The sequence below is a fragment of the Pongo abelii genome, chromosome 17 (assembly GCF_028885655.2).
Source record: "Pongo abelii isolate AG06213 chromosome 17, NHGRI_mPonAbe1-v2.0_pri, whole genome shotgun sequence".
Classification (NCBI taxonomy): Eukaryota; Metazoa; Chordata; class Mammalia; order Primates; family Hominidae; genus Pongo; species Pongo abelii.
In genome coordinates this window covers 42,180,115-42,207,057 of record NC_072002.2, presented here as the reverse complement: position 1 = coordinate 42,207,057, position 26,943 = coordinate 42,180,115, and the positions used below count along the sequence as shown (strand labels likewise).

At 36.1% G+C, this 26,943-nt stretch overlaps 1 protein-coding gene across 1 annotated transcript in view; it reads left to right on the top strand.

The window, feature by feature from the left end:
• CDH2 (cadherin 2) overlaps nt 1–13,807 on the top strand; it is a 226,277-nt gene extending 212,470 nt beyond the window's left edge. The window contains 2 exon segments of the mRNA NM_001132373.1: nt 1,442–1,606; nt 12,524–13,807. Coding sequence (NP_001125845.1) covers nt 1,442–1,606; nt 12,524–12,730 — 372 coding nt within the window. The 3' untranslated portion in view covers nt 12,731–13,807.
• The last annotated feature ends 13,136 nt before the right edge of the window (nt 13,808–26,943 follow it).

The window sequence follows — 26,943 nt, the reverse complement described above, 5'->3', positions numbered from 1 at the left end:
TGTTATTTTAAGCATTCCTCACATTCCTGTCCCTCCAAGCTCGTTTATCTAGTTCCTTACCTTTAAACTAGTTCCAACCTTGTAACTCAGTCTTGATTTACTCATAGATGATTGTGAAGAGAGCCAGGCTTTGGAATCTAATACACTGGAGTCAGAATCCTTTTCTTAATAGATCTGGGGCCATATGGGACTTTCTTGGGTTATTTGAAACTCAGTTTTCTCATCTCTTAAGTGGGGATAATAAAACTTAGTATCACATGTACTAAGAGGATCAAATGAGTGAACATATATAAGACACCTAGACTATTGCCAAAACATGGTAAATGTTCAGCTGTCGAATAAATCAAAATCACTCTAGAGATAACTGCAAAAGGTTTTAAAAGCTAGTTTCAGACAGAGAGATGAAGCCTAAACTAAGAAAAGTATAACTACATCTATGCTTTCTGCAAATGTCAGTTTGGAATTGGGAGAATGTTGGGTAAGCTGGGGATATGACATTTTATATCACCAGAATTCAGAGGTTTGAATACTACCAAGTATTTGCCCAAACCTCAAATGTGGATTATTTCCTCATTGTAGTCTGTTTCTTTATACATTCCTGTCCAGCAGTCTGATGCCTGAGCTAAAAATAGTTCTGAGGGCCCAACCGATGGCCAGAGCATCCTTCTTCACAAGTTGTACTTTGCCTGTCTGAAGGCGGACAGATTGTTTTTCCAGGACATTCCCACAGGGCAGCATTGGAAGAAAATCCACCCTCTCTCTGGCCTAGCACTACTAAACCAGAGGTCAGCAAACTTTTCCTCAGTAGGGCCAGATAGTAAATAATTTAGGTTTTGTAGGCCACATATATTCTCTGTAGCACATTTTTCTTTGTCGTTTTTATTTTAAGTAACTTTTTAAAAATGTAAAAGCTAGTCTTAGAGAAAAATAGGCCATAGGTCACACTGGGCCCAGAGATCATAGTTTTCTGACCTCTGCTCTAGACTTTAGAAGGGAGAGAGGGAGGGAAGAAGGGTGGCTTGAAACCTTCATGAACTAATGCCTTCCTTTTAGGGAAAAGGAAAAATAACCACCCTCGTTTTAAAAAAAATATTAAAGACATGAAGATAGCACCTTTGCTTGTATGGTACAACTATATTGTCTAGTCGGTTTTTTAGTTGTTTTATAGTGAGACCTCATCACACTGCTGTTTTTCATTGGAAACTGATGAGGAACATTGTAAAGCAGATGGAGCACAGACTGTAGAAATGAAAAGCACAGAAGAAAGAGCTGTGTGAAAGAAATATTTAATCATAACATGAAAAACTCATAGTGGCAACTTTTCCATTATGTTAAATTTTCCTCATTTCTATGTGTTCTGAGTATGTGCTTAAAAAGCGAGGTTGTAATTTTCTATCTTTGTGCCCATCTCCCATCGGTTTTTGATTTTGTCTTTTTGCAGGACTATGACTTGAGCCAGCTGCAGCAGCCTGACACTGTGGAGCCTGATGCCATCAAGCCTGTGGGAATCCGACGAATGGATGAAAGACCCATCCACGCCGAGCCCCAGTATCCGGTCCGATCTGCAGCCCCACACCCTGGAGACATTGGGGACTTCATTAATGAGGTACAGAGAGACGCTCGTTTTCTCTATAAGAGTTTTCATTTCATGCTAATGGTTAGATCTCTGTAGGCCACAAATTGCTTGGAATACAGCTATATAGTTCACTAAAACATACTTGTGTTTCTGAAGTTTATCTTTGTGTGAAAGCAAATGTGGCTTCATTAACAAAGAACAAATGTAATTGCTTTGATCAACCAAAAAGAGATCTATCAATTAAGATTCTGCATTTGTAAAATGACATACATCATATATTATCAGAATTAGTCACTCTGTCTCCGAGAAGGATTTTTTTTTCTAGATTACAAGTAATAAATAGACTAACAATATTATAGTGCATTCTAATTTCATTTATTAGCATTAATAAATGAAGCAGTAGTTCACTTTAATTTTCTTCACACTGTACCCTCTGAATCCCACAAATCGTGAGAATTCAGTGCCTGCCCAACAACTCCATCAAAAGAGATTAGTTGGAAGAGCTAAATTAAATATTATATAAGTGATTTAAATACTTGTCTAGTTGAGGAGTTTTAAGAGCTTCTGTAAAAGGAAGCTATTTCTCTGTTGCATATAACAGATATGATTTTCACTGTCAAAATTATTATGACATTCTTTTATTACTGACCAAGAGTTCTGATACATTTAAGTTTTGAAGTTCAATGATTTATGCTGCTTCTTCTGATCATGTCTGTAGTCTTACTGTAATTCTTTTGAATTTTTATTGTGAATGTAAGAGAACACTACATATTGATGTTGATTGTGAATATATGGCAGAACTCCTGTTTTCTGGTCATATCATTGGTGTCTCCAAGATCAGAATAGGTCTCAGTGCATTACAAAGTGGAATGCATCTGTTGTATATGGCCTTTAGTCATAGGCTGATAAGACTCTTGTATCCTGGGCTTCCTCAAAATTCATATAATATTAAACATAATTTACATTAGGTTTTTAGATATACTTATTGCTTGTAGAAAAAATTTTAAAACAAAATTAGAATAGTTGCCTGTCTCTATAACTATCCATTGCTGTTTATTCCTAAAATATATGCTGCCTTCCGAACATATGTATTCATTTCTGCTAAATAGGTAATAAGGTTAATTTGTAGTTGACATGATTTAAAAACACATGGAAAGCAGAAACAACAGAATGCCAGTAACTCCCTCTATCCACAGAAATATGTCCTGACTTTGCCAGCTCTTAGTTATATATAGATCCAGTTAGGAGAATTTGCAGAAATTTATACATATATGCCTAGATCTTTTAGAAAAATGTAAGAGTGCTTAATGATTTTATTTCTAATTTTGTGTTTGTCATCATAAGAAATTGTTGAGTTATTCTGATGGTTGTCAATTCAAGATATAGTGAATCTTTTGACTGTAGGTTTAGGAACTGGACTTTAAAATTTTTTTTTAATTTTTATTTTTATAGAGACAGAGTCTCACCAGCCTGTTTCCCAGGCTAGTCTTGAACTCTTGGGCTCAAATGATCCTCCTGCCTCAGACTCCCAATGTGCTGGGATTACAGGCATGAGCCACTGTGCCCAGCTGGAACCATACTTTTTTGAAGCCAGAATTCTAGCTTAAGTATAATTTAACAAATCCTTACTAAATATTTCTGCCTGTCCCTGAAGTACCAGTGTTCTGTGGGATTTCATTCCATCCCTGATACTCTTCTTTTCTCAGTGCTAAAGATCAAACAAACAGTAAGGTTTATTTATAAGGCTATTCCTCATCTGAGTCCTGCCTTCTTCTACCCCTCACCTCCCCACATTCCCTTTCTGTGCTGCAGCCCCACTGAACTATTTGCAGTTCCTCAAAAGCATCTTCGGCAAAGCCCTTACCTAATTGTCCATCTGCAGGACTGCCACTTCGCCTTCAGGATTCAGCCAAAGCATTTCTCTGTGAGGCCTTCCTTGATGCTTGTGGGAATGGATAACAAGCTGCCCCTCGGGTCATAGCCCTCACCAGCTGGGGTGTAACTGTCAGTATTTCTTTCTCCCACTCAGTATGTGAGTTCTCTCCAGGACAAGCGCTATTTCTTGTTCATGTTTTTATAACTTAAACATCTAGTATGTTACCTAGCTCTTAGATTTTTATCATTTTCAGGCCATTCGAGTATGCACTCTGGCCAATGTGTAGGGCATGATGCTATGGGCGCCACCCACTTCACATCTGATTGAGATTCAACGGACACTGAGTCTAGAGCCTTTCATCCTACTTGTCAGATTACATTCAAATTCTGAGTTTATGTTTGAGTGTGTGTTTGTGTGTGTGTGTGTATGTCTATGGTCATGGATTTTTTTTTTGTTGTTCTTTTTTTTAACAATGACTAGCTCTTCAGTAGATAGAAAAGAGCATCTAGTCAATAAGTTTCACTTACCCAACCCTTCTCGGCCACAGTAGGAGGAGTTATAGTAGGAATTTCCATTTGGAATTTTCTTTCTCCTAAACAGTGCTCAGGTACACAGTTTATTATGGCTGGAGACCGTTAACAAACAGGTGTGATTACTTATATGAAAAACTTTGTTCCAAACAACTGACTGCAAATTGACTTCTAGAATACAATCTCTTCCTAATTTGAAGATTATCTGCATATGTGAAAAATGTCTCATTGTGAAACTATCTTGAGCTCAACGTAAGATCATCCATTCAGCAAATCACTATTGAATGTCTATGTGTGTAACATAACTGTGCAAGTAATATATAGACAAAAGCATAGACATCGATTCTCTTTGTGTGTATACCGTACTTTGTTGCTAGCACGATATTTGTGCAATGCAAATGTGCCAGTATCCGAAGCCTTATTTGCCAGGCATAGGAGGCCAATTTTGTCTGGTTCTTACTTGGCTTTCCAACTTCATCTCAAGGCCCTCACCACCCAGCATCTGGCAGGCTATCTACAGAGAACTCCACTTGTCATTTACAATCTCAGCTTACAATTTCATGCTGGTGCCCATCTACATGATGTTCTTCCTGTCTAGAATTCCTTCCCCATTTTTCTAGCATTGGGTGAACTTCATTAAGTATTTACCAACCCAGGAAGGGTCAGGCATACAGAGTATGGGTTAGACACCATCCACTGGCATCCCATGGTACCCAGAACTCACCTCCCTCAGATCACAGATCCCATGGTTCCATCCTGCCTCCCCCCAATCCCTTCTGTGTTCCAGGGGAGGGGAGACAGGCTTCTCCCTGGAGGGGCCAGTATTGGGCACAGTGATTTGGTGAACAAGTGAATGGATGAAAGGATCCAATTTGGAAATAATTCCGAAAATGGCAACTAAATCCATGAGTGTGTGTGTGTGTGTGTGTGTGTTTTAAGAAACAGGGTCTCTCTCTGTTGCCCAGGCTGGAGTGCAGTGGCACAATCATAACGAACTGCAGCCTCAACCTCCTGGGGTCAAGCCATCCTCCATCCTCAACCTCCCAAAGTGCTGGGATTACAGGTGTGAGCCACAACACCTGGCCTAAATCCATGAATTCAGATATAATTACAAGATAGAGAAATGTGGAGGAGAGGAGGAACCAAATATATTCACCTAGAAATGCCCCTAGAGTTGGAGACAGAAAATCTAAGGAGGTAAGGTATAATAGAAAACAATCAAAACAGTTTTAAGGAGATGATGGTCAGTTCTGTGGGACTTTTAAGGGAGATGAAAGTCTGATGTAAGTCAGAAGGCCTAAGCCAGTAATAACTCTCCAAAATACCATCTAGACTTTTTCATCCAAGATAACTGTTAAGACTTGTTCAGTGTCTTCATGTACTGGACAGACAAAAATGAATACTTTTAGAGTTTTAAAACAGTTGAAAGCACCTAGAAAGAACTCAAGCACATTTTATAAAAATATTTAAAAGGCACACAAATTTATTTATCTGCAGGTCTTATTTGATTTAGCAGAGCACCAAATGTTCCAAAGGAAGAATAATATAGTGATGATTATAATTGGAGTGCTTTTATAGATGTAAGGAATAAGAAAGCTCATGAGAACATTTTCTAGTTTGTTTATTTAAATAAGGAATGAATGTTGCCTTGAAATCTCAAAAATGATAACTTATTTCCAGTCTGGTAGGCAGAGTAAAATAAGTCACACATTTTTGAATTTCAACTGCAGAATTTCATTCTGTTTTGAATTTTTAAACATGACCTTCAGAGTGAAAAGTTCAAACAAATTCATTTAATCTCAGCCCAACAGTTAGATACTAATATACCTCCAATAATTTTACTAATACTAATCCTGTATATTTCTTTGTAAAAAGAAATAAACTTCTTTATATATATATATGTATATTTTTCTGTTTTCACGCTGCTATGAAAAACTGCCAAGCCTGAGTAATTTACAAAGGAAAGAGGTTTAATCGACTCACATTTCCACAGGGCCTCAGGAAACTTACAATCTTGCCAGAAGGGAAGGCAAACACATTCTTCTTCACATGGCAGCAGGAGAGAGAAGTACTGAGCAAAGGGAGAAAAGCCCCTTATAAAACCATCAGATCTCATGAGAACGCACTATCATGAGAGTGGCAGCATGGGGGTAACCGCCCCCGTGATTCAATTACCTCCCACCGGGTCCCTCTCACACATGTGGGGATTATGGAAACTATGGAACTACAATTCAAGATGAGATTTGGGTGGGGACACAGTCAAACCATATCATTGTGTGTGCGCACACGCACATATACACATATATCACATATACACATATATACATATATAAAAAGATTTTTATTATGTGTGTATATATGTATTAAATAGTATATGAAGTATATTTCTCTACTCAAAAGTATAAAAAGCAAGTGAATAATTCTGTTAAAAGACCACCTTTTCATTAATATTGTTTAAAACTTATGGAAGCTTCTTACAACTTGCTTGAAACTACTAAAGTTTAAAATGCTTGTCTTTTTCTCCTATTAATTAAATTTAATTTCTCTTTTTAAAAATATCTCATTCTGGTCTTATAGAAGTTGGGCATTTGTGTAAATTCAAATCTAGCCATCCCACCTAACAGCTCTGTTACCTTGCACAAGGTCAAGATCCTTGCCTTTAACCTTTTCAGTTTTCTTATTTGTAAAATGGGAATAGTAATAGAACCTCCTTTTAAGATTGTGTGAGAACTAAACGAGATTATCTTTGTAATGTGCTTCATATAGTGCTTGTCACATAGTAAAAATCTCTTATTATTGGTGTCATATTAGTAACTATTACAGGTAAGTTACCTTTTAGGAGTAAAAGATTTTCTGCTGTTCTCTAATTGTAAGACAACAATTAAAATCCACTCCTTCTGCATCAAAAATTGCTTTAAGTAAAATGAAATTCCCAGAAAGAGGGGTAGTAATGTTGGCCTTGATATGTTCAGTTCTACTGTAATGTAAGCATGGTGTACTTTTATATCCACATATGTCTTAAATCTAGATTCTAGCAGTTTCTGAAAGGAGTGGATATAAATATGAAGAGGATGCTTCATATTTATGACCAGGAAAAACTACGCCCAGGACAACAATGCATAGTTACCTCATAGAATACCTGTTGAATGTCAGGCAGTGTGTTCATATTTATGACCAGGAAAAACTACACCCAGGACAACAATGCATAGTTACCTTATAGAATACCTGTTGAATGTCAGGCAGTGTGTTGGACAGCGAGATGTGAATACAAAACAGCCTCTGTTGAAAGGGATATCACAATCTAGTGTCATCCAAACAAGATGATAAAAGTAGATGAGGCCGGGCACAGTAGCTCACACCTGTAATCCCAGCACTTTGGGAGGCTGAGGCAGGCAGATCGCTTGAGCCTAGGAGTTTGAGACCCACTTCTGCAACCCAACAAAAAACCCTCTCTACAAAAAATACAAAAATTAGCCGAGCATGGTGGCATGCGTCTGTAGTCCTAGCTACTCAGGAGGCTGAGGTGGGAAGATCACCTGAACCCAGGAAGGTCAAGGCTGCAGTGAGCCATGATTGTGCCACTGCACTACAGTCTGGAGTACAGAGTGAGACCCTGTCTCTAAAAATAAAAAATAAAAAAGTAGAAGGGACCAGAGAGACCACAGGAATGACTCCTAGTCATGGTTGGGGAAAAAAGATCTGTGCAGTAGAAGTGATATTTTTAATGAGCTTTTGGATGGATGGATGGATGGATGGATGGATGGATGGATGGATGGATGGATATTAATCAGATAAAAAATATAAGAAGTATAATTCCAAAAAAATGAATAAACAACATAGAAGTGCACAAGAACATGATGCTTTGGGGTTTGGGGGGATTCCCTTTGGGGGTGCATAATTCAGTTGTGGTTGCTGGAGCTGAGAATAGCTGAAACAGAAAAGGTGGGTAAACAGTCTTAGTTCACTGAATGCTTCTAAAGAGTTCTACTGTATGCTGTAGGTTACCCAACAGCAGGCATTTGAGTTAACACCTTCCAGTTTTTTCCCTCTCTGTGTACTTCTGTTATTTTCTTAAACTGTTTATCAATTTTTAAGTTAATTTTCTTAAATAATTGTTGTAAAGTGTTCATGCACCAATTAATCATTTTTCCCATTGCCGGGGGAACTCTTTCATTTGAAAGGAGTAATAGAGAGCAGTCAGAGGTCTTACCTGCGGGAGTGATATCAAATAACGTTTGAGAGAGAAACCAATAATTTGTAGGAAAGAAGCTGGAATAGTGCTGGAGACAGGTGAAGACCAGTTAGGCAGGCTTTTTCTCTTGTCCAGGCAGGATATAATGATGACCTGCACTAAAGCAGTGGCACTCGGACTGTAGAAGACAGAATGTAAAGGAAACAGTAAGACCTCTTTTCTTTTACATCCCTCATGTGTTTCTCACTAGATGGTGTGGGTTTTTATCCTCATAAAAGCATGTCTCCGCCCATAAAGCCTGGGATCAGAAGTCTATAAATACAAGCTCAGCAAGAATTCAGCCAGAGCCAAGCTCTCTCGCTCTGCAGAGAAGCCTCAGTCTTTAGAAAATAGTTCAGCTTTATCCAGAATTCAAGATCTACCTCTCCAGGAAAGGTGGAACAAGAGGATACTTTGCTAAATTTAGTCAAACCTAGAGAAACACAGGCGGTTAGTTTGTAAATTTGGTAACAGTACATCCTGTGAAATAATGCTCACATCCAAGAATAAAGGAATCCCATAAGGGAGAACCAGAAGGTTCTGTTGCCCACTGGATTTCTTCTGTACATTCACTCAGATTTCGTGCCTGTTACTGTCAGTTTCTTAGGACTTCAGTGCGATCTTTTTAGAATTACCAAAATATTACCAAGAGTTTATATAATACCTCGTTCAGAAGAGTCATATTTTATTCTCAGATAAAAATCAGTGCTATCCAAGTGGAAGGGATTTAAAGTACTTAACCTGCATAGAAAGCTGGCTTGCCTAAGAACTCTTGAAAAGTTCAGTGATGTTGCCCTTTTGTAATTATTAAAACATAAGGCAATGTGCCATGCCCTAGCATAGCACAGTGGTCTCTCTCTAATGGATTTTATGGCCTTAACCTCTTTAAAAAAAAAAAAAAAAAAAAAAACAGAAATAAAGAAAACAGAGATTTGTAAACTACCAGGGTGATCAGAAAGCCAATGCAGGAGCTAAAAAATAAAGAAAGAAAATAATATTTTTTAGACTCTCAATAGTGGATATGGGAGTTGATTATCACAAGCATTATATTTATTTTAAGGAATTGAATTAGGTGGCTTAGTCATTTGATGAAGAGTCCTGGGGTCCGTGAACACACCAGGGAAGACCAGACCGCTTCTTGTGTTTATTCCCTGGACGTAGTAAACACAGGCCATCCCTTTTTTCTCCTCCAAATCCAGACACACTTGAGGCCTTGCCATTGACTCTTTAGGGCTAATTTGAATCTTTTTTTTTTTTTAACTTGTCATTCTCTTTTCTTTTTTTTTTTTTACTATTATACTTTAAGTTCTGAGATACATGTGCAGAATGTGCAGGTTTATTACGTAGGTATACACGTGCCATGGTGTTTTGCTGCATCCATCAACCCCTCATCTACATTAGGTATTTCTCCTAATGCTATCCCTAATTTGAGTCTTAACCTCTGCATATTTCCAGTTTGGTGTTGACATCATAAGGATTGGGCCAGGGCTCTGTGTGTATTTTCGCTTAATAATTAAATTGTGGTAAAGCAGATGACCTGAACAAAGTGATCTTAGCCATTGTCTGTGTTGTCTGTATTATAAAGCAGTTGTCATAATGAAAATTTAATATTTGTTTTCAGGGACCCATTTTCCTTATCAGGAATTTCCCTGATTTTTCTTGTTTTTTCTTCAGATCCTTCTTGGGCCTACTTGTATGACCCCAAGTCAGACAATGCTGAACTAAGGGAATCCCCTATTGCTTAAATTTGCGGTTGCTAGATTTTGTAGGGAAGAGGAGTGTAGGCTAATATGTGAATATCAACTCCACGAGGGCAGCCATTGGATCTAGCTCATTAGTAGCTGTGTCTCTACCAGTTAGCAGAATACATTGCAATAATATTAATAGATAATCAACAAATAACATCTTGAATCGAATGAATAAACACAAACAAAATGAATGAAGGTGCATTCTTTGGCTTTTGTTAGCTAAGGTACCAATCACTGACCACTCCAAAATATTGCTGCTTATAATAATGAAGGTTTACTTCTTACTTAAGGTGTAAGTCAGCTGTAGTCTGTCAGTGACTCAGTTCCTGATCCATATGTCTTCTTCATTTCAGGATCCAGGCAGATAAACTTCCCATCTGGAGCAGGCCATTCTCCTGGCAGAGGGGGAAAGGAGGATTAGTGGAAGGGTGGAAACACATTAGATAGAGTTCTTGAAGCGGCTACTTTTCACAGCTACTTACATTGCATTGGCCAAAGCCAGTCAGACAGCCAAGCCTTATAGTGTAGTTGGGAAAGTAAACCTTGACCCCAGAGAGGCACTATGGGAGTGTGGGTGTGTGTTCTGCCTTCAGAAAACGGGCAGTGAATCACTGAGGGCAGTAACACAATCTACCACAGAAGGGAGTTACAAGTTTTGAGAAATTGTAGGTTGTGGTTCTCAGTCTTAGCAGAATTGCCTTGTAGCTTAGTCTAAAAATAAGATAAAATCCTATCTAAAATTATTTATGTTGTATATATCAAAGTATTTTGCTGAAACCTGCTTTATTTTATTTTACACAGGCTTTTCTGGAGTATAAACACTATAAAATGACATGAGGAAAAATAGTAAAGTACTGCTAAATTTCATGGTTAAGATTGTTAGTAAAGAGGTACCTGGAGATGAGAAAACTGGTCATGTGTACTTTTTTCTCTGATTTTTGACGTGAGTCAAACAGCTGCCATTTTGTTTCTTAAAATATATCTTCACTGTTTCTTATTTTTTCAAATCCCAAGGCAGGACATTTTTCTCAAAGCTTAAATTTTTTAAAAATACTAACTAATATTCATTGAGCTCTACATATGCCAGTCACTGTGGTGAGCCCTCGGGTCCCTTTATTGCATTTTGTCTTTATAATAGTCTTATTATTATGATTACAGTTGTAGATGAGGTTATGCGGAGGTCCCACAGCTAGCACTGGGGAGAGCTAAGGTGTCATCTCACAGTCTGATCTCTTAACCACTACACCATACTGATTCTGACCTTAATTTTTTTGCTCTTCTTCCCTGTTTCTCCTTTGTAACCTTGAAAGGATAGATGAACACCTGCTCATAAAAACCCATGTATGCGCTCATAAAATGCATGTGTATTGGCAGGCTTGATCTCTCAAGTACGACTGTCTGTGACAAGTCTTAGATAGGTGAGGCCATATAAGCCAACTAGCATTTGACAAGTAGAGTGTGGAAAAAGCAAACAATTGTTTGGAGACTAATGTTAGTAATGTTAGTATATCTAGGAGTACTAGAATGGAATTGGGAAAAAAATTAGAAAATATACCAAAGGACCTAATACTAAATCCTTAGAAGTTTTGCAGAGCATAGAGACTCTAATTGTATATTAAAAAGCATCTGCTTACAAAAGTTACAAATATAGATAGTAGTTATTTCCTTGTTTCTTTTTTCTTAAAATTCTTTATAAGAACCAGATACGCATGTTATTTTAGATTGACAGGAGTCCTCCTCTTTTCAATATTTATACCATGTACAGATATTGGATTATGACATTTCTAGGATTTTTTGGAAGTTAGAAGTTACCCTATTTTTTAAAATACCAGTTTACAATTAATCAATTAATTCCACATTTTATGCTATGTTAGTCACATGAATGATTTTCTGAGTATCTCCCTTTATGTAGTAATCACATCTGACCTGTCTTCAGTCTTCCTTTGATGTCCTTCCAAAATTAGGTCAAATACAATGCTACTTTCTCTTTGAACTCCTAGCTCTTAATGCTGATGTGAATTGTTTTCCCCCACAACCCGATGGCTTTTGCTTTGACTTCACAGTTTTGTCACTTGTCATTTGCTTCACACAGTAGTAATACCTGTTATGCTAGACTGTAAGCCTGTGGAGGGACATGGACCACGTGGTACTCATTTGTATGTCTCTTGTATTTCAGTGAGGTGCTTTTTTTAACTTAATCTAGCAATGCTGCTCTATATATTATGTTATTTAAGATCCTTTCTTCTCTGCCTCAAGCAGGGCCATTCACTTCTGCCACCTGTCCAACTTATTACCCAGTTAACTCCCTCCCTTCATAAGTCTTGGCTTCCCTGAGCTTGACTGCTTAGGGCTGTTTCTTTGCACAGGAAAGATATAAGTTAATTTTTGTCCAACTTTCAAATGGTTATATCCCCCTTTTCCATGTGTTGAAAATGTGGTCTGTAAATGGAAATTTACAAAGAAGTGTTTGTTTGATCCCATGAATTCATTAGGATCTGCTTGTGGTTTTGTAAATTGTAACCCTCTCTTAATGCTTTCATTCTTTGTGTTTCCAAATTGCAGGGCCTTAAAGCGGCTGACAATGACCCCACAGCTCCACCATATGACTCCCTGTTAGTGTTTGACTATGAAGGCAGTGGCTCCACTGCTGGGTCCTTGAGCTCCCTTAATTCCTCAAGTAGTGGTGGTGAGCAGGACTATGATTACCTGAACGACTGGGGGCCACGGTTCAAGAAACTTGCTGACATGTATGGTGGAGGTGATGACTGAACTTCAGGGTGAACTTGGTTTTTGGACAAGTACAAACAATTTCAACTGATATTCCCAAAAAGCATACAGAAGCTAGGCTTTAACTTTGTAGTCTACTAGCACAGTGCTTGCTGGAGGCTTTGGCATAGGCTGCAAACCAATTTGGGCTCAGAGGGAATATCAGTGATCCATACTGTTTGGAAAAACACTGAGCTCAGTTACACTTGAATTTTACAGTACAGAAGCACTGGGATTTTATGTGCCTTTTTGTACCTTTTTCAGATTGGAATTAGTTTTCTGTTTAAGGCTTTAATGGTACTGATTTCTGAAACGATAAGTGAAAGACAAAATATTTTGTGGTGGGAGCAGTAAGTTAAACCATGATATGCTTCAACATGCTTTTGTTACACTGCATTTGCTTTTATTAAAATACAAAATTAAACAAACAAAAAAACTCATGGAGCGATTTTATTATCTTGGGGGATGAGACCATGAGATTGGAAAATGTACATTACTTCTAGTTTTAGACTTTAGTTTTTTTTTTTTTTTTTTTCACTAAAATCTTAAAACTTACTCAGCTGGTTGCAAATAAAGGGAGTTTTCATATCACCAATTTGTAGCAAAATTGAATTTTTTCATAAACTAGAATGTTAGACACATTTTGGTCTTAATCCATGTACACTTTTTTATTTCTGTATTTTTCCACTTCACTGTAAAAATAGTATGTGTACATAATGTTTTATTGGCATAGTCTATGGAGAAGTGCAGAAACTTCAGAACATGTGTATGTATTATTTGGACTATGGATTCAGGTTTTTTGCATGTTTATATCTTTCGTTATGGATAAAGTATTTACAAAACAAAGTGACATTTGATTCAATTGTTGAGCTGTAGTTAGAATACTCAATTTTTAATTTTTTTAATTTTTTTATTTTTTATTTTCTTTTTGGTTTGGGGAGGGAGAAAAGTTCTTAGCACAAATGTTTTACATAATTTGTACCAAAAAAAAAAAAAAAGAAAGAAAGAAAAGGAAGGGGTGGCCTGACACTGGTGGCACTACTAAGTGTGTGTTTTTTAAAAAAAAATGGAAAAAAAAAAAAGCTTTTAAACTGGAGAGACGTCTGACAACAGCTTTGCCTCTGTATTGTGTACCAGAATATAAATGATACACCTCTGACCCCAGCGTTCTGAATAAAATGCTAATTTTGGATCTGGTGACTGGTTTGAACTTTTTCTTTTCTACTTGAGCTGCTTTGAATGTTGCAAAAATCCCAAGTACTGGAGAACAACAGTACAAAAAGTATGTATTTGTTCTTGCACTATTCACCATTGAAACGCGTAGCATGGCAACCATGTACGGTGTGCAGCAGAGAGAATCATTTTGGACCTTCCCATCATCATAGAAGAAAAACATCAAGTGATTCAGGAATAGACCCTACTGGTGGTGATAGAAAAATCACATCCTTTACCTTCAGTGAACTTCAGTGTTAATTCTTAATATAACTCATGTTTTAATTTGTTTCTGCTCAAGCTAATTGTTCTGTTGACTGACAGGCCTTTCCCATTAGAGCCACCACCATAAGGGAAACTTCAGTAAAGTGGGTTATAGGACTGAACCTGGAAACTGCAGTGGACACCTGGAATTCTTGTGCAATTCATTGAAGCCATTGTTTTATGTACTTAGTGAAGCACACGGATTTGACTGGCCTTTATCCATTGACTTGATCATTTGCTTCAGTTTGATATAGTAATGGTTGCAGAGGGCAACAAAAGGAAACAATCTTGCTAAATTTTGTAAAATTGTTTATGTATCTTACTATGATTCATTCTGAATTTTAAGAGGCAAAGGAATTCTCCACTTGTATTTATCTGTTTCTTAATCATCACACCATATAGTCTTATACTGTACACATTGAAAACACTTATATAATATACCTCCTCTAATTAACTCTATATTTTTTGCTTAACATAAAGGTTATTTTATATTAGACAGTGAAATTTACTTTTCTATTGATTCACTTTGTAGGCAATACTTGCTTGTTACTTTTCTAACCATTAAATGCCAGAGCTTGCCTCTGGGAATTTCCATAATGAAACTTACTAAATTTGCTAATCCGAATAGTCTTTTCTAAAATTGATTCTTAGACTGTGCCTCCATGCTGTTGTACATCCAAATGAAACTGAACTATATTTTCAGATTCATACATCGTAACACTTAATGTTTACACCATTTAGATAAACACTGTTTAAATGATTTTCTTATGGTTGATGTACAATTCACAGGCCATATCTAGTGTGTATATATATAAACTTTAAGTGTTTGTAAGGTTTTATATATACACAATCAATAAATGTAAATGTTAATTTTTGTAGGCATAATACACAACTGTACTTTCTTTGTAAAAACATTCTTTTTAAATAAAAAAAAACTAAGAAACTAATAAAAAATGGAAACCCCCTGCCATGCTACAGAAGGAACTTCTGTTTAGCCGGTTGATCTAGTTTCTAGTCCTTCCAAAAAGCATTTTTACACACACATGTCCATAATGATTTTCTTCTGTTTTTCTGAAAATGAGATTGTACATTACATATTATTCTGTAAGTTGCCTTTTTTTCACTAAGAGTGTATCTTGGTAATTTTTCCATATTAGTATATATGTACACCTACCTCTTTCTTTTTAACTGCTACATAGTATTCCATAATATGAACATAATAGTTTTATTGAACCATTTCCTAATTAATTTGTTGTTTCCAATTTTTTTGCTATTAAAAACAATGCCACAGTAAACATCCTTGTGCATGTCTCTTTGCATGGGAATATTTCTCTAATACTAGTAGAGGCTTGGAGATGGAATTGCTGGATTAAAGAATGTGGAGAGAATTAAATATGGCTGAAATTTAATGTTTTAGCATACTTAAAAGTGCCTTTTAGCTGAAAGAAGACAAGGCTTTCTAAAAGCCAGCAACTTCCTTCTCTGGCAAAAGGATTTTATGCAGCTCAAAATAGTAACCACAAAATGTAAGACAATCTAGCCAGGACCACCTTCTTTTTTCTTTGGAAGTTAGCCTTTGAGTCAGGCCACAATACTAGTTTTAAGTATTCTGTAAAATGACTGTAACCATGTGACGTACTAAAACCTGAAAACTATACATTTATCAACATGGTTTATGGATCCCATCCAGAAACATGTTTTTCTAGGCCATTCCTGGTAATTTGGATCTCTTCTGCAATATTGCTAATAAAAAAACATGCATACAGAGTGTTAGTACTCCTTTGAAGTGGTTATTTTCCATGATAAAAGTATGTTTAGTTTAAATTTTAGTAAGACGTTGCCAAATTTCTCTAAGTAAAAACTGTGCCAATGTACACTCCTACCAGCCTGTGTACAAAAATATATTTACACTCATCCTCAACAGTCCTGGACATCACACACATTTAAAAGTTTTGCCATTATGATAGGCAACAAAAGATACCTCGTGTTAACAATTAGACTTTTCTGATTACTAATGAGGGGATTGGAGATTTTTTTCGTATGCTTATTAGCCATTTGTGTTTCTTTGAATTATGTATTTTATTTTCCCTGTTGAGTTATTTGTGTTTTTCTAGTTAGAGCTTGTATGCATTTTTTCTGATCTTTTGCTAATCTAAATTTTCTTGCAGAAATGTATATAGCAAGTTTCATTTTTATGTGGTTGTATGTTTGACTAGATTTTTGAGAAGGTCTTAACACCTTTAAACTATAAGATTATTATTCCATATTGTTCTCTTACCATTATTTTGCATTTATCTCTTTAATCCACCTAGAAATGATTTTGTGTGATGCAGAAATGTAACTTTCTAAAAAATTTCTAGATAAAGGTCTGTTTTCCAAACACTACTTGTTAAAAACTTCAATCTAAACGCAACCATGTGGAATGCATTCTTTGCCATATACACACTTACATCACATACACTTATATCACTTATATCTGTTTTCCAAACACCACTTGTTAAAAACTTCAATATAAACCCAACCACGTGGAATGCATTCTTTACCATATACACACTTATATCACATACAGTTATATCACTTATATCTGTTTTCCAAACACTACTTGTTAAAAACTTCAATATAAACCCAACCATGTGGAATGCATTCTTTACCATATACACACTTATATCACATACACTTATATCACATATACTTACATCACATATACTTAAATCACATAACTTATATCACATATACTTACATCACATACACTTACATATATCACATATACTTACATCATATACACTTACATATACTTACATCACATATCACATATCACATACATCATATCACATATCACATATCACATATACTTACATCATATACACTTATATCACATATACTTATATGACATATACTTATATCACATATACTCACATCACATATTTATATCACATACTTACATCATATACACATATCACATATACTTATATCACATATACTTACATCACATATTTATATCACATATACTTACATCATATACACATATCACATATACTTACATCACATATATCACATATACTTACATCATATACACTTACATATACTTACATCACATATACTTATATCACATATACTTACATCATATACACTTATATCACATATACTTACATCACATATGCTTATATCACATACTTACATCACAGTTGTCATATAAGCATGTGTTTGTTTCTGGATCTTTTATTCTATTCCATTGATCTTTAAATTCCTGTATAATACTCAATTTTTACACTAAATTATCAGTTCTGAACAAGCCACTTAAAATTTCTTATGTTTTTTCACATTTTCTCTTGTGCATAAATTGTAGAATTATTTTGTGAAGTTCCATAACAAATTTTATTCAAAATTTGATTGAATTGTGAAAAGCTAACAGTTTCATTTACTATTCTATCCAATACTATAATATTATTCTCACTTTTCACATTGTATATACTTTCATGGAATTTCACTAAACATCTCATTTTATTAACTCTAATAATTTTCATTGCTATTATGAGTGGGCTTTACTTTTCATAGCATTTTTTCTAGTGATACTTTACTGCTCTGTTGGAAATTTATCAACTTTATTTCTCGTTACTGTCTTATTTTACTGTTGTATTACTTTTAATAGCTTTTTGGCGATTCTCTTGGATTTTCCTGACAAACAATCATAACTGCAATTAATGACAGTTTTTTCCTTTTTCCAAGATGAATAGTATTTTTTTTCTGTACCGTTAGTAGCAGTGATCATTACAAGCATTGTTTTATTATTCCTGACTATAATAGGAAGGCTTTGTATGGGTCACGATTATGCATAGCATTTAGTATAGATACAAGTTTACACTTCACTTACTTTGAGATTTTGTGTGTACATGTTGAATTTTATAAGATACACTTTCTTCATCTACATAGATGATTGTGTATTAGCCCATTAATAGAGTGAATTATATCATTAATGCCATTAGATTTTCTAATATTGAATTGAACTTTCCTGGAATAAACCTACTTGGTCATAATGTTATTCTTTTAATGGGTTGATATATTTTATTTGCTGCTATATTACTTAGGAATTTTAAGTAATATGTGGTTATCTTATACTTTGTTTTTTCAATATTTTTGCTCAGTGTTAGTCTCAGGCTTATACTAGCCTAAAATAAGTAATTAGGAAGATTGCCATTTTTCCTATGTTCTGAATTATATACATCACAATGAACTCTCCATTAAAAATGCTCAAATTCTCCTATAATTTTACCATTTTGGGGATAGGTTTTCTCCGGTAGGAATTGGTATAATTCAGATGTTGCACTTATTTTTGAACAATTTTCACAATTTACATTTTCCTGAAAAGTCTCTTGCAGAATCTAGCTTTTAAAAAATGTATCAATAGAAAATTGCATACAGTGTTATCTTCATAAAATCTGTATCATACTTTAGGTTATGTTTTCTTTCTCCCTTTTTTCTTTTTTCTTTTACTTTTTTCTTCATCAGGATAGTCAAATATTATTATTCTGTTAAAAGAACCAGCTTTATATTTATTGATACAGAATATTTATTCATTTGGTTATTGGGTACACATTTCTCCAAGCCTATTAATTTGTTTTTCAAATACTAGTGTTTTACTTACATTTGGTTTATCAGTTCTTGAAAGGGATTTATTAACATTTCCCATGAGCTTTTTGGATGTATTTCCAGATCATGATGATATGTGCTTAAAACTTGGATTGTAACTTTTACCAGTCCTTGCTCGGTAATTTTCAGTACCTTCAGTTCTAACTTCCACATTATTCCATATTAATACAGCCATAACTGCTTTCTTTTGTTGATTTTTTGTTTGTTTAGCCAAATTTGTGTGTGATTTTAGTCTGATGTAGCATGTCCATCTCTTCATTGTTAATAACTTGAATAATTTTTCCTTCTACATTGTAAACAACATGTATGTCTTAAAACTTTTATTTCAATGCCATTTTCAAACAGACACTGTAACAGTGGATTGGTAAAACATCAGTCCAGACAATGATTTGATTTTTGCAGTGTACCTCCTTTTAAGCCAATAACAATCCTGAATTTTGAGTTGTGACCTCAATAAACTAGGCTCTCACTGGTTGTTCCCACAGCTGTTTAGGGTATCTCCATGTCACCAGGGTGTTAATGGACCCTGATGGTATTAAAAAGAAGAGACATTCAACAACCAGGCTCCTTTTCCCTCTCATGTTTACCTCATTGTAGCTTTATGTTTTGATTTAAAAGTTTTTCCTCACTGGGGGGAGAAAGTATCATTTTCATATTCAAAGGAAAAATTAGAAGACTAACTCATGAGGAAAACTGGAAGACCTAAGAGTTCATGTGATCCTGAACTGTCACTTTTTTGACTCCTACAAGATGACTTTGAGATCATACAAATATAAACTACCTGAGAGTTATTATCACCATATCCTTAGCAACAACAAACAAACAGCAAAAAAAAAAAAAAAAAAAAAAACTTCTTTCCTGGAAAGTATCAGTTGATTGACCCCCATTATGAAAGGACTCAGGGGAGAAAGCGAGAGCAATTCTCTGTCTTTTTTTTTAATGCAGCAAATTCAGTCTTACAGGTCTTGCTTTTTCATTGGTCATCAGTACTTCTGTAAGGTTTGTAGTAAAAGCTCACACATCACCATTTTTTCTGCTTCTTAGCCAGCCTAGTTAAGCACTGGGTGGGTGGAAAAAGAGATGATGCTATAGCAGCTAAAACATGTTTGAGAGAGATTATTTGTATATTTAAAGCAATTCCAATACCTTTAATTTCTAGTACAACAAATGGATGTGATAACAATAGGTACAACTTAAAATCTGAGAATATATTTTTTATGATTGTTTTAGCAAAAACTAAGTCTACATGAGAATTACAGTTTTTTTAGACAGGGTCTTGCTGTGGCACCCAAGCTGGAGTGCAGTGGCGTGATCATAGCTCACTGCAGCCTCAAACTTCTTGGGCTCAAGACATCCTCATACCTCAGGCTCCTGAGTAGCTGGGACTAGGGTGTGCCTGGCTTTTTTTTTTAGAAAGGAGGTCTCACTGTGTTGCCAAAGCTGGTCTTGAACTCCTAGCCTGAAGTGATCCTCCACTTCAGCCTCTCAAAGCACTGGGATTACATGCAACATGAGCCACCACATCTGACCTGATATTTTAAGTGCCCACTCTTGGATGAGGAGGCAGAAGGGGAGGGGAAGAGGTAAAGCCTGTTGATTAGAACATCTTTGTGAATCAGAAACATGATGGGAGACAGACATCCTTTGAGGTATTCTGTTACTGTAAGCCAACATATATTTGATATATTAGATTCATTTAATCAGGTTTTAAACTTTGGACATGCTGACCCCAAGAGTAATTCAAAAAAGTATTTATATATTCAGGAATTCATGGCTAACTTAATTGTGAAATGGATGTCAGCTTTTACAGTAATTTACTTGATCTTTCTCTGCAACTAAGGAACACTGAATAAAAAACTACAAGTTTAAGAATGTTGACCTTTATCTTGTAGGTTAATACGTATATATTTATCAGTGACAGCTTGTTTTTCTAGTTTCTACTTTGTGAGAAAGGTAGTTTGCACAGTACAATTTTAGAGTTTGCTGCTTTTTTCTAATAGTTTTTTATTATATATGGTAAAGACATTTTATTAACATCCATGGTCAGCCACAAAACATTACTGAATGAGAATATTTTTATTTTCATTTTAAATGGCTTTTATATTCGGAGGCTGAGACTATTTTAATAATTTTTTTGTTTCATTTTCTTCCTGTTTTATCTCCATCTTAATCTTTAGGTATCTAAAAAAGCATCAACCACCACAGAAAAGCATCAACCACCACAGACTGAAGGAAATGTTTTCCTTTCGTCCCAGAGTTTTTTCACCTGGAATACCTAGTTTCATACCACGGCACTAGTATCTCTGCAACCTTTGGAATAGATAAAACTAAATCAAAGCCTCATCTCTTCAGGCCTCATGTGAACAATATAAATTAAAGTGGACCTCTTTTGTGGTTGTAGAAAACATGGCCTCAGAGACTGTGTTGAACCAAAACTATTGCCAGTCTTATGTAAACCCCTGCACAGAAACCCATCCAACAACATGGATGGATTTTGTTAATAGAGTTCTTTCCATGTGTATAGATACTGGGCTGTGGACTTGGCATATTAATTCATTTAATATTTATAGTAATTACTTCATCACTTCTTATAGACTCATCATTACTTCCCACATTTTAACAATTCTAAGATCAAGAAGCTACATACAGTTAATAGCGTTACCCCAGCAAGGTGCTGTAGTTGTGTGAAAACTTTACGTTGATGCTTTTTGGTAACATCAGCAAAGCACTAGCATCAGAGTGTCTGAGTCTATGAAATACATATTGAGGTATATAAGGTCACTTTTATTTTTCCTGATTTCTTGATATGGAGAAGCTCTATTAAGAGAAGTTATGTGGCTTGTCCACTGACACTGAGCTGCTAGTCAGTGGCAGAGCCATGATTTATTAAGCCCAACTGTCTAGCTCCAGAGCTCACACTTATCTCTAGAAGACACAGAGTGAAAAAACAGAGGGCTGAGTGAATAAAAGAAAGAGTGGCTCTTTTGCATAGTACCATGTGTGTATTAGTTGAACCACATAGGATCACCATTTTGGGGTGTTCGGACAGTCAAATATTTATATACCTAAATTAAATCTTTAATTTAGTTCATTCTAAACATTAAGAATGAATCACATAATTTACAAGGAACCATAATACCCTGTGAAACACTAAGCATAGAAGTGTGGGTGTGTGGGGGGGAAGGAGATGAATGGGAGACCTCAGGATAAGAGGAAACTTTTAGAAAACATAATGGTTTATTATACTCACTAAGTTCCTTGACTGCTTACACCAAGACTGACACATTCCTAGCGTTCTTACTCATCAGTCTCTCCAGGGCCTAGAAAGCTGCCAGGCGCACTCACACAGCCACTATGGACAATCTCGTTCATACACAAAACAAGACCTACCTACCATGTCTGGCCCACATGTTTCATTTTCCAGTTGTAAGCTGAACAATTTTGGAAATCAAAGTAACATTTCCAGGCTCTGGGGGGAACATTTAGTCTGCTAGCAGAAACTCATTTTCTTCTCCACTAAGAAAGATGAATCTTTTCTTCTGTTTCTTTATGCAACATAGCTTGGATAAAAAACATTTGTTTTTTTAATATACTAACTCTTGGCCTTCCAGAGTGCTGCAACATCCTCAAGTGCCTTGAGAAGAAATTAAACATGGCCAGAGGCCCAGACTGGTATGATTCTCCCTAGGTTCAAATCCCACCTGTGCCGTTTAATGGCTGCATAATTTCAGATAATTTGTTCATTCTCTCTGTGTCCTTGTCTGTGGAATAGGCGACACCTGGAGCATTGTAAACACACCATTACAAGTTAGCTATTGTTATCTATTATTAGGAAGAGATGTTCATGTTTATCTACCTACCTATAATTGTTACACTATAGCCTTTTATAATTTACAAAGAAAGAAAATGTTTCACTCTCAAGAAGCTTTTTAAGTTTCAGGTTATTCTCATATTTTTTCAAACATTATTTGAAAAGGCTTCAGACAGAACTTCCATAAGAACTTTGTAATTCTCTCATACATATTCTTTTTGCCCTTCCAGTATACACACTTATGTGGCTAAGAGAGTTTATTCTACCTCATAAAAAATAAAAAACCTAAGTTTTCTGCATGCCAGGTTTGGAACTTTTTACCCTTATTAAAAGCAGCATTAAATATGTTTTATACAATTTATTTGGCCCTTATAGTCAAGTTTATGGAAGTAGAACTGTACTTGATTTCTGGTCCCAATTTCCAGAATGCTTCAACACCTGTTAACTTTGTTTCCTTAATTGCCAGCTCTGGAAGAATATCCAAGTACATCCAGGAAACTTGGAACCACAGAAATTCTCAAAATCGATTAAATTGCCTGGAAGTGATGGATCCTAAAGAGATCAAACTTTATTACTCTGGAGATTTTCCTTGTGGACTTTGGCATAAAAAGTGCAGATTTAATAACTCAGCTATGTTAGCAGAATCATCCATTTTAGCCTGGCTCACCTAATTCTTTATCTACTTTCTAATATTTCCCTTCTTAATAGTATCATTCCTCTTAAACCCTTTGGCTGCATGTATAGGAATCTTTCAGAAATTAGGTCATCATGCAACATTAAACTTTAATAACTGGATATACGGGGCATAGAAGCAAATACATCAAATTGCTTTTGTTAATCAGAATCACATTCTTTACAAGAACTTAATACCAGTATCACCAAGTTTATGAAATCATTTAGCACAACTGAAGAATGTGAAATGAGACCATTGATGTGAAGGTATTTTATAAACTGGAAAAGGCTGTATAAATGTTAGGTTTTAAATATTAAATCAATAACTTGGAAAAATGTCTTATGTATCATAAAAAAGGTGCGACTTGGCCAGGTGCAGTGGCTCATGCCTATAATCCCAGCACTTTAGGAGGCCGAGGCGGGCGGATCACGAGGTCAGGAGATTGAGACCATCCTGGCTAACACGGTGAAACCCCGTCTCTACTAAAAATACAAAAAATTAGCCGGGTGTGGTGGCAGGCGCCTGTAGTCCCAGCTGCTCAGGACGCTGAGGCAGGAGAATGGCGTGAACCCAGGAGGCAGACCTTGCAGTGAGCCAGGACTGCACCACTGCACTCCAGCCTGGGTGACAGAGTGAGACTCCTCAAAAAAAAAAGAAAACTGGTGCCACTTAGATTGAAACCTCAGCTATGTATGTCTCCTACAAACTAAAAGCCAATACTTAGCTATCTCAGAATGTACTGATGGCACAACCCAGAGAAACAGGTCAGAGATGGAGCTATTCATTTGTTCTTTTGTTCCAGGATATGTTTGCTTGTTTTGTTTTTCTTGTAGTTGCAATCATTTATTGTAATTATGACTTCTTAATGGTGAGACAAAATTATTAAATGGTGTGACAAACTGATGATATTTTGTCCTTTGAAGGATACTTTTACTGTTTTTGCGTGTTAAATTGATTCTTCTATTGTCAAACCTTATTTCTCATGTGACTAGTCCTCTAGGAAAGATGCAATCTGTGAATAAATCATGTAGTGACCTTGAAGAATGGAGGAACTATAATGGGAGCCAAGGAGACTGAAGTCACTCATTAGTCTCAGGGTGGAAAAAACATGGCTCCTCAAATGAGCATTAAACAAAACTATCGTCCAAATAAAGCAAAAGAAAAAGCTCCAAAGAATTGGTAAGGGTTTTTTACAATAAGAGGCATCCAGGAAGGTGGAAGGACTTGATGGATAATGGTTGAGTTTATTGGCTAGTGATCCCTAAACTTACTACATATTAGAATTTCTAGGGATCTTTTGAAAATACTGCCTGGCTCCCACACCAATATACCCAAGACCACAGTCTGAGCAACTGAACCCGCCATGCAGGATTACCCAAGAGAAGAGCGAGTCTAGCTTTGCCTAAAAGCGTTGTTGGGGTCTCATCTGATTTAGACAGTTGGTAACCATATGGAGGAACACTAATTAAGAACCTGTCCCAGGATGGGCTCCAAAGGAAGCATACTGAGATGGAGATTAGCGTGCAGAAAGTTTATCAGGAGTAATTTAAGGATTTATGTTTGTGGAAAGAAAGGGAAAGAAGCCAGATTAGGTAGAGGGAGAAGTTGGGCTGCCATGAAGTGTCAACAAAGGTTCTCGACTGATACCTGAGGAAACTAGAAAACTATACTGGTCCTTCAGGGTGGTCCCAAATTGAAGCCCAAGGGTGGGGTTGCAGACACGCCTATACAGCCCACTATAGATATGCCACTGGATGTGTGCAGCCCTAGGAAGGTTTTAGCCTTGGGAGGCAACCCTAGAAGAGGGCTGACAACTGAGGGCCATCTGCCAGCAGTACTCTCAGAAATGGGAAAGCACATTTTTCAGTTTTCCAGAAGGTTCTGAGAGGCACACCATAGTGCATGCTTATTAATCTGTTTTTAACTTTGGTAACTTAGCCATCTAATGTTGCAGTATAGTAAAAACAAAATTAAACCACATAGTATAAGAACCCCCAGGAAGGAAGTCTTTGTCTAGGGAATGACTAGACAAAGAAGTCTTTGACTTCTTGGGAATGAGGCAATGTGAAAAGAGGTGAGTTCAAGGGCCACATTTGCAATGCACAGGAAGTGTGTGGAGGTGAATGAAAGCAGTGATGCCTAAATAACAGCATGGGAAAGTTGGACATCAGGGCCATTTTACACTCACTTTCAATGTGTCTGCAGTGCTGGATACAAACCACCCCTTCCATTTCTACTATAAAGGTCATGTAGGAGGTTTTGGGGATTTTGTTTTGCTGTTTCTCCTTTCGTGTGTTTCTAGTGCATTGTAGAAATCAGGTAGAGATTCAGCAGGAATATTAGTGCAGTGGGGAGTGACAGATTGAAATAGAAGTAATGTAGCTCTTAAGGACACCAAGACCCCAGGAGCTATCTGAAATTGCAGTTATTTTTATGACTCCCAGGGTTTACCCACAGTGATTAGTTCATCTATGGAAGAACACGTGTGCTTGATTTGGTAGCTGCGAGGAAGAAAACGTAGGGAAACTCACTAGGCCATCATGTAGAGCCAAATTGGGAGGAAGGAGCCCAAGAAATAAAAGACATGGGAAATGCAGAATGCATTCCCAAAAACACACAGGAAGAAAGAAAATTCATCTGATCCAGAAGGCCCACAAACATTCTCCTGACAGATAGAGATAGGTACTTTGTATAAACTTCTAGGGATATATTTTTAAAATATGATAGCATTCTTTCTATCTAGACTGTAAATATCATACCACTTGAACATTTGAATTCCTTGCCAAAAATATTTTTGCTTTCCTTCGAATATCCCAATTTAGCAGGCACGATTTGCATATACCTGCATGTTTCTATACCAATTAATTGGTGTGTATTGTCTAAAATTCTACTAGATTATACATACAGAAGTTAAGTTATGCTATAACACTGTGCTGTTCAGTACTTGATAGTGAGGTGATTTAAAAAAAATGTAGAGGTTTCACTTTCTCAAGATAAGGGAAATATCTAGATCATAATCAAGTATAACTTACTAGAGTGAAAGGGTATAGTATAATTATTATTAATTCCTACTTAATAGACACAAGTAGCATCTTTTAAAACTTGCTTTAATTTCAGTGCTCTCAAAAATGCTTTTGATTGAAAAAGATAATCCAAAGGTTGATTCATTTTGTTTTCTCATAACATTTTATCATCTTAAAATGTTGATGTCAGAGATAAGAATTATCTACTATAATTCACAATGATACAAGTGTATGAGGACAAACATGGTCTATAAATATGGATAATATATTCAAACTATATATCAAATTTATGAATACTATGTGGGTGGCTTTCAAAAGGTATGCTGTATAAGGCCATTCTCACATTGCCTATAAAGAAATACCTAAGACTGGGTAATTTATTAAGAAAAGAAGTTTAACTGGTTCACAGTTCTGCAGGTTGTACAGGAAACATAATGCTGGCATCTGTTTGGCTTCTGGGGAGGCCTCAGAAAACTTACAATCTCGGTGGAAGGCGAAGGGGGAGCCAGCACTTCACATGACTGGAGCACAAGGAAGAGAGAGATGGGGGCGGTGCCACACATTTTTAAACAAGCAGATCTCACAA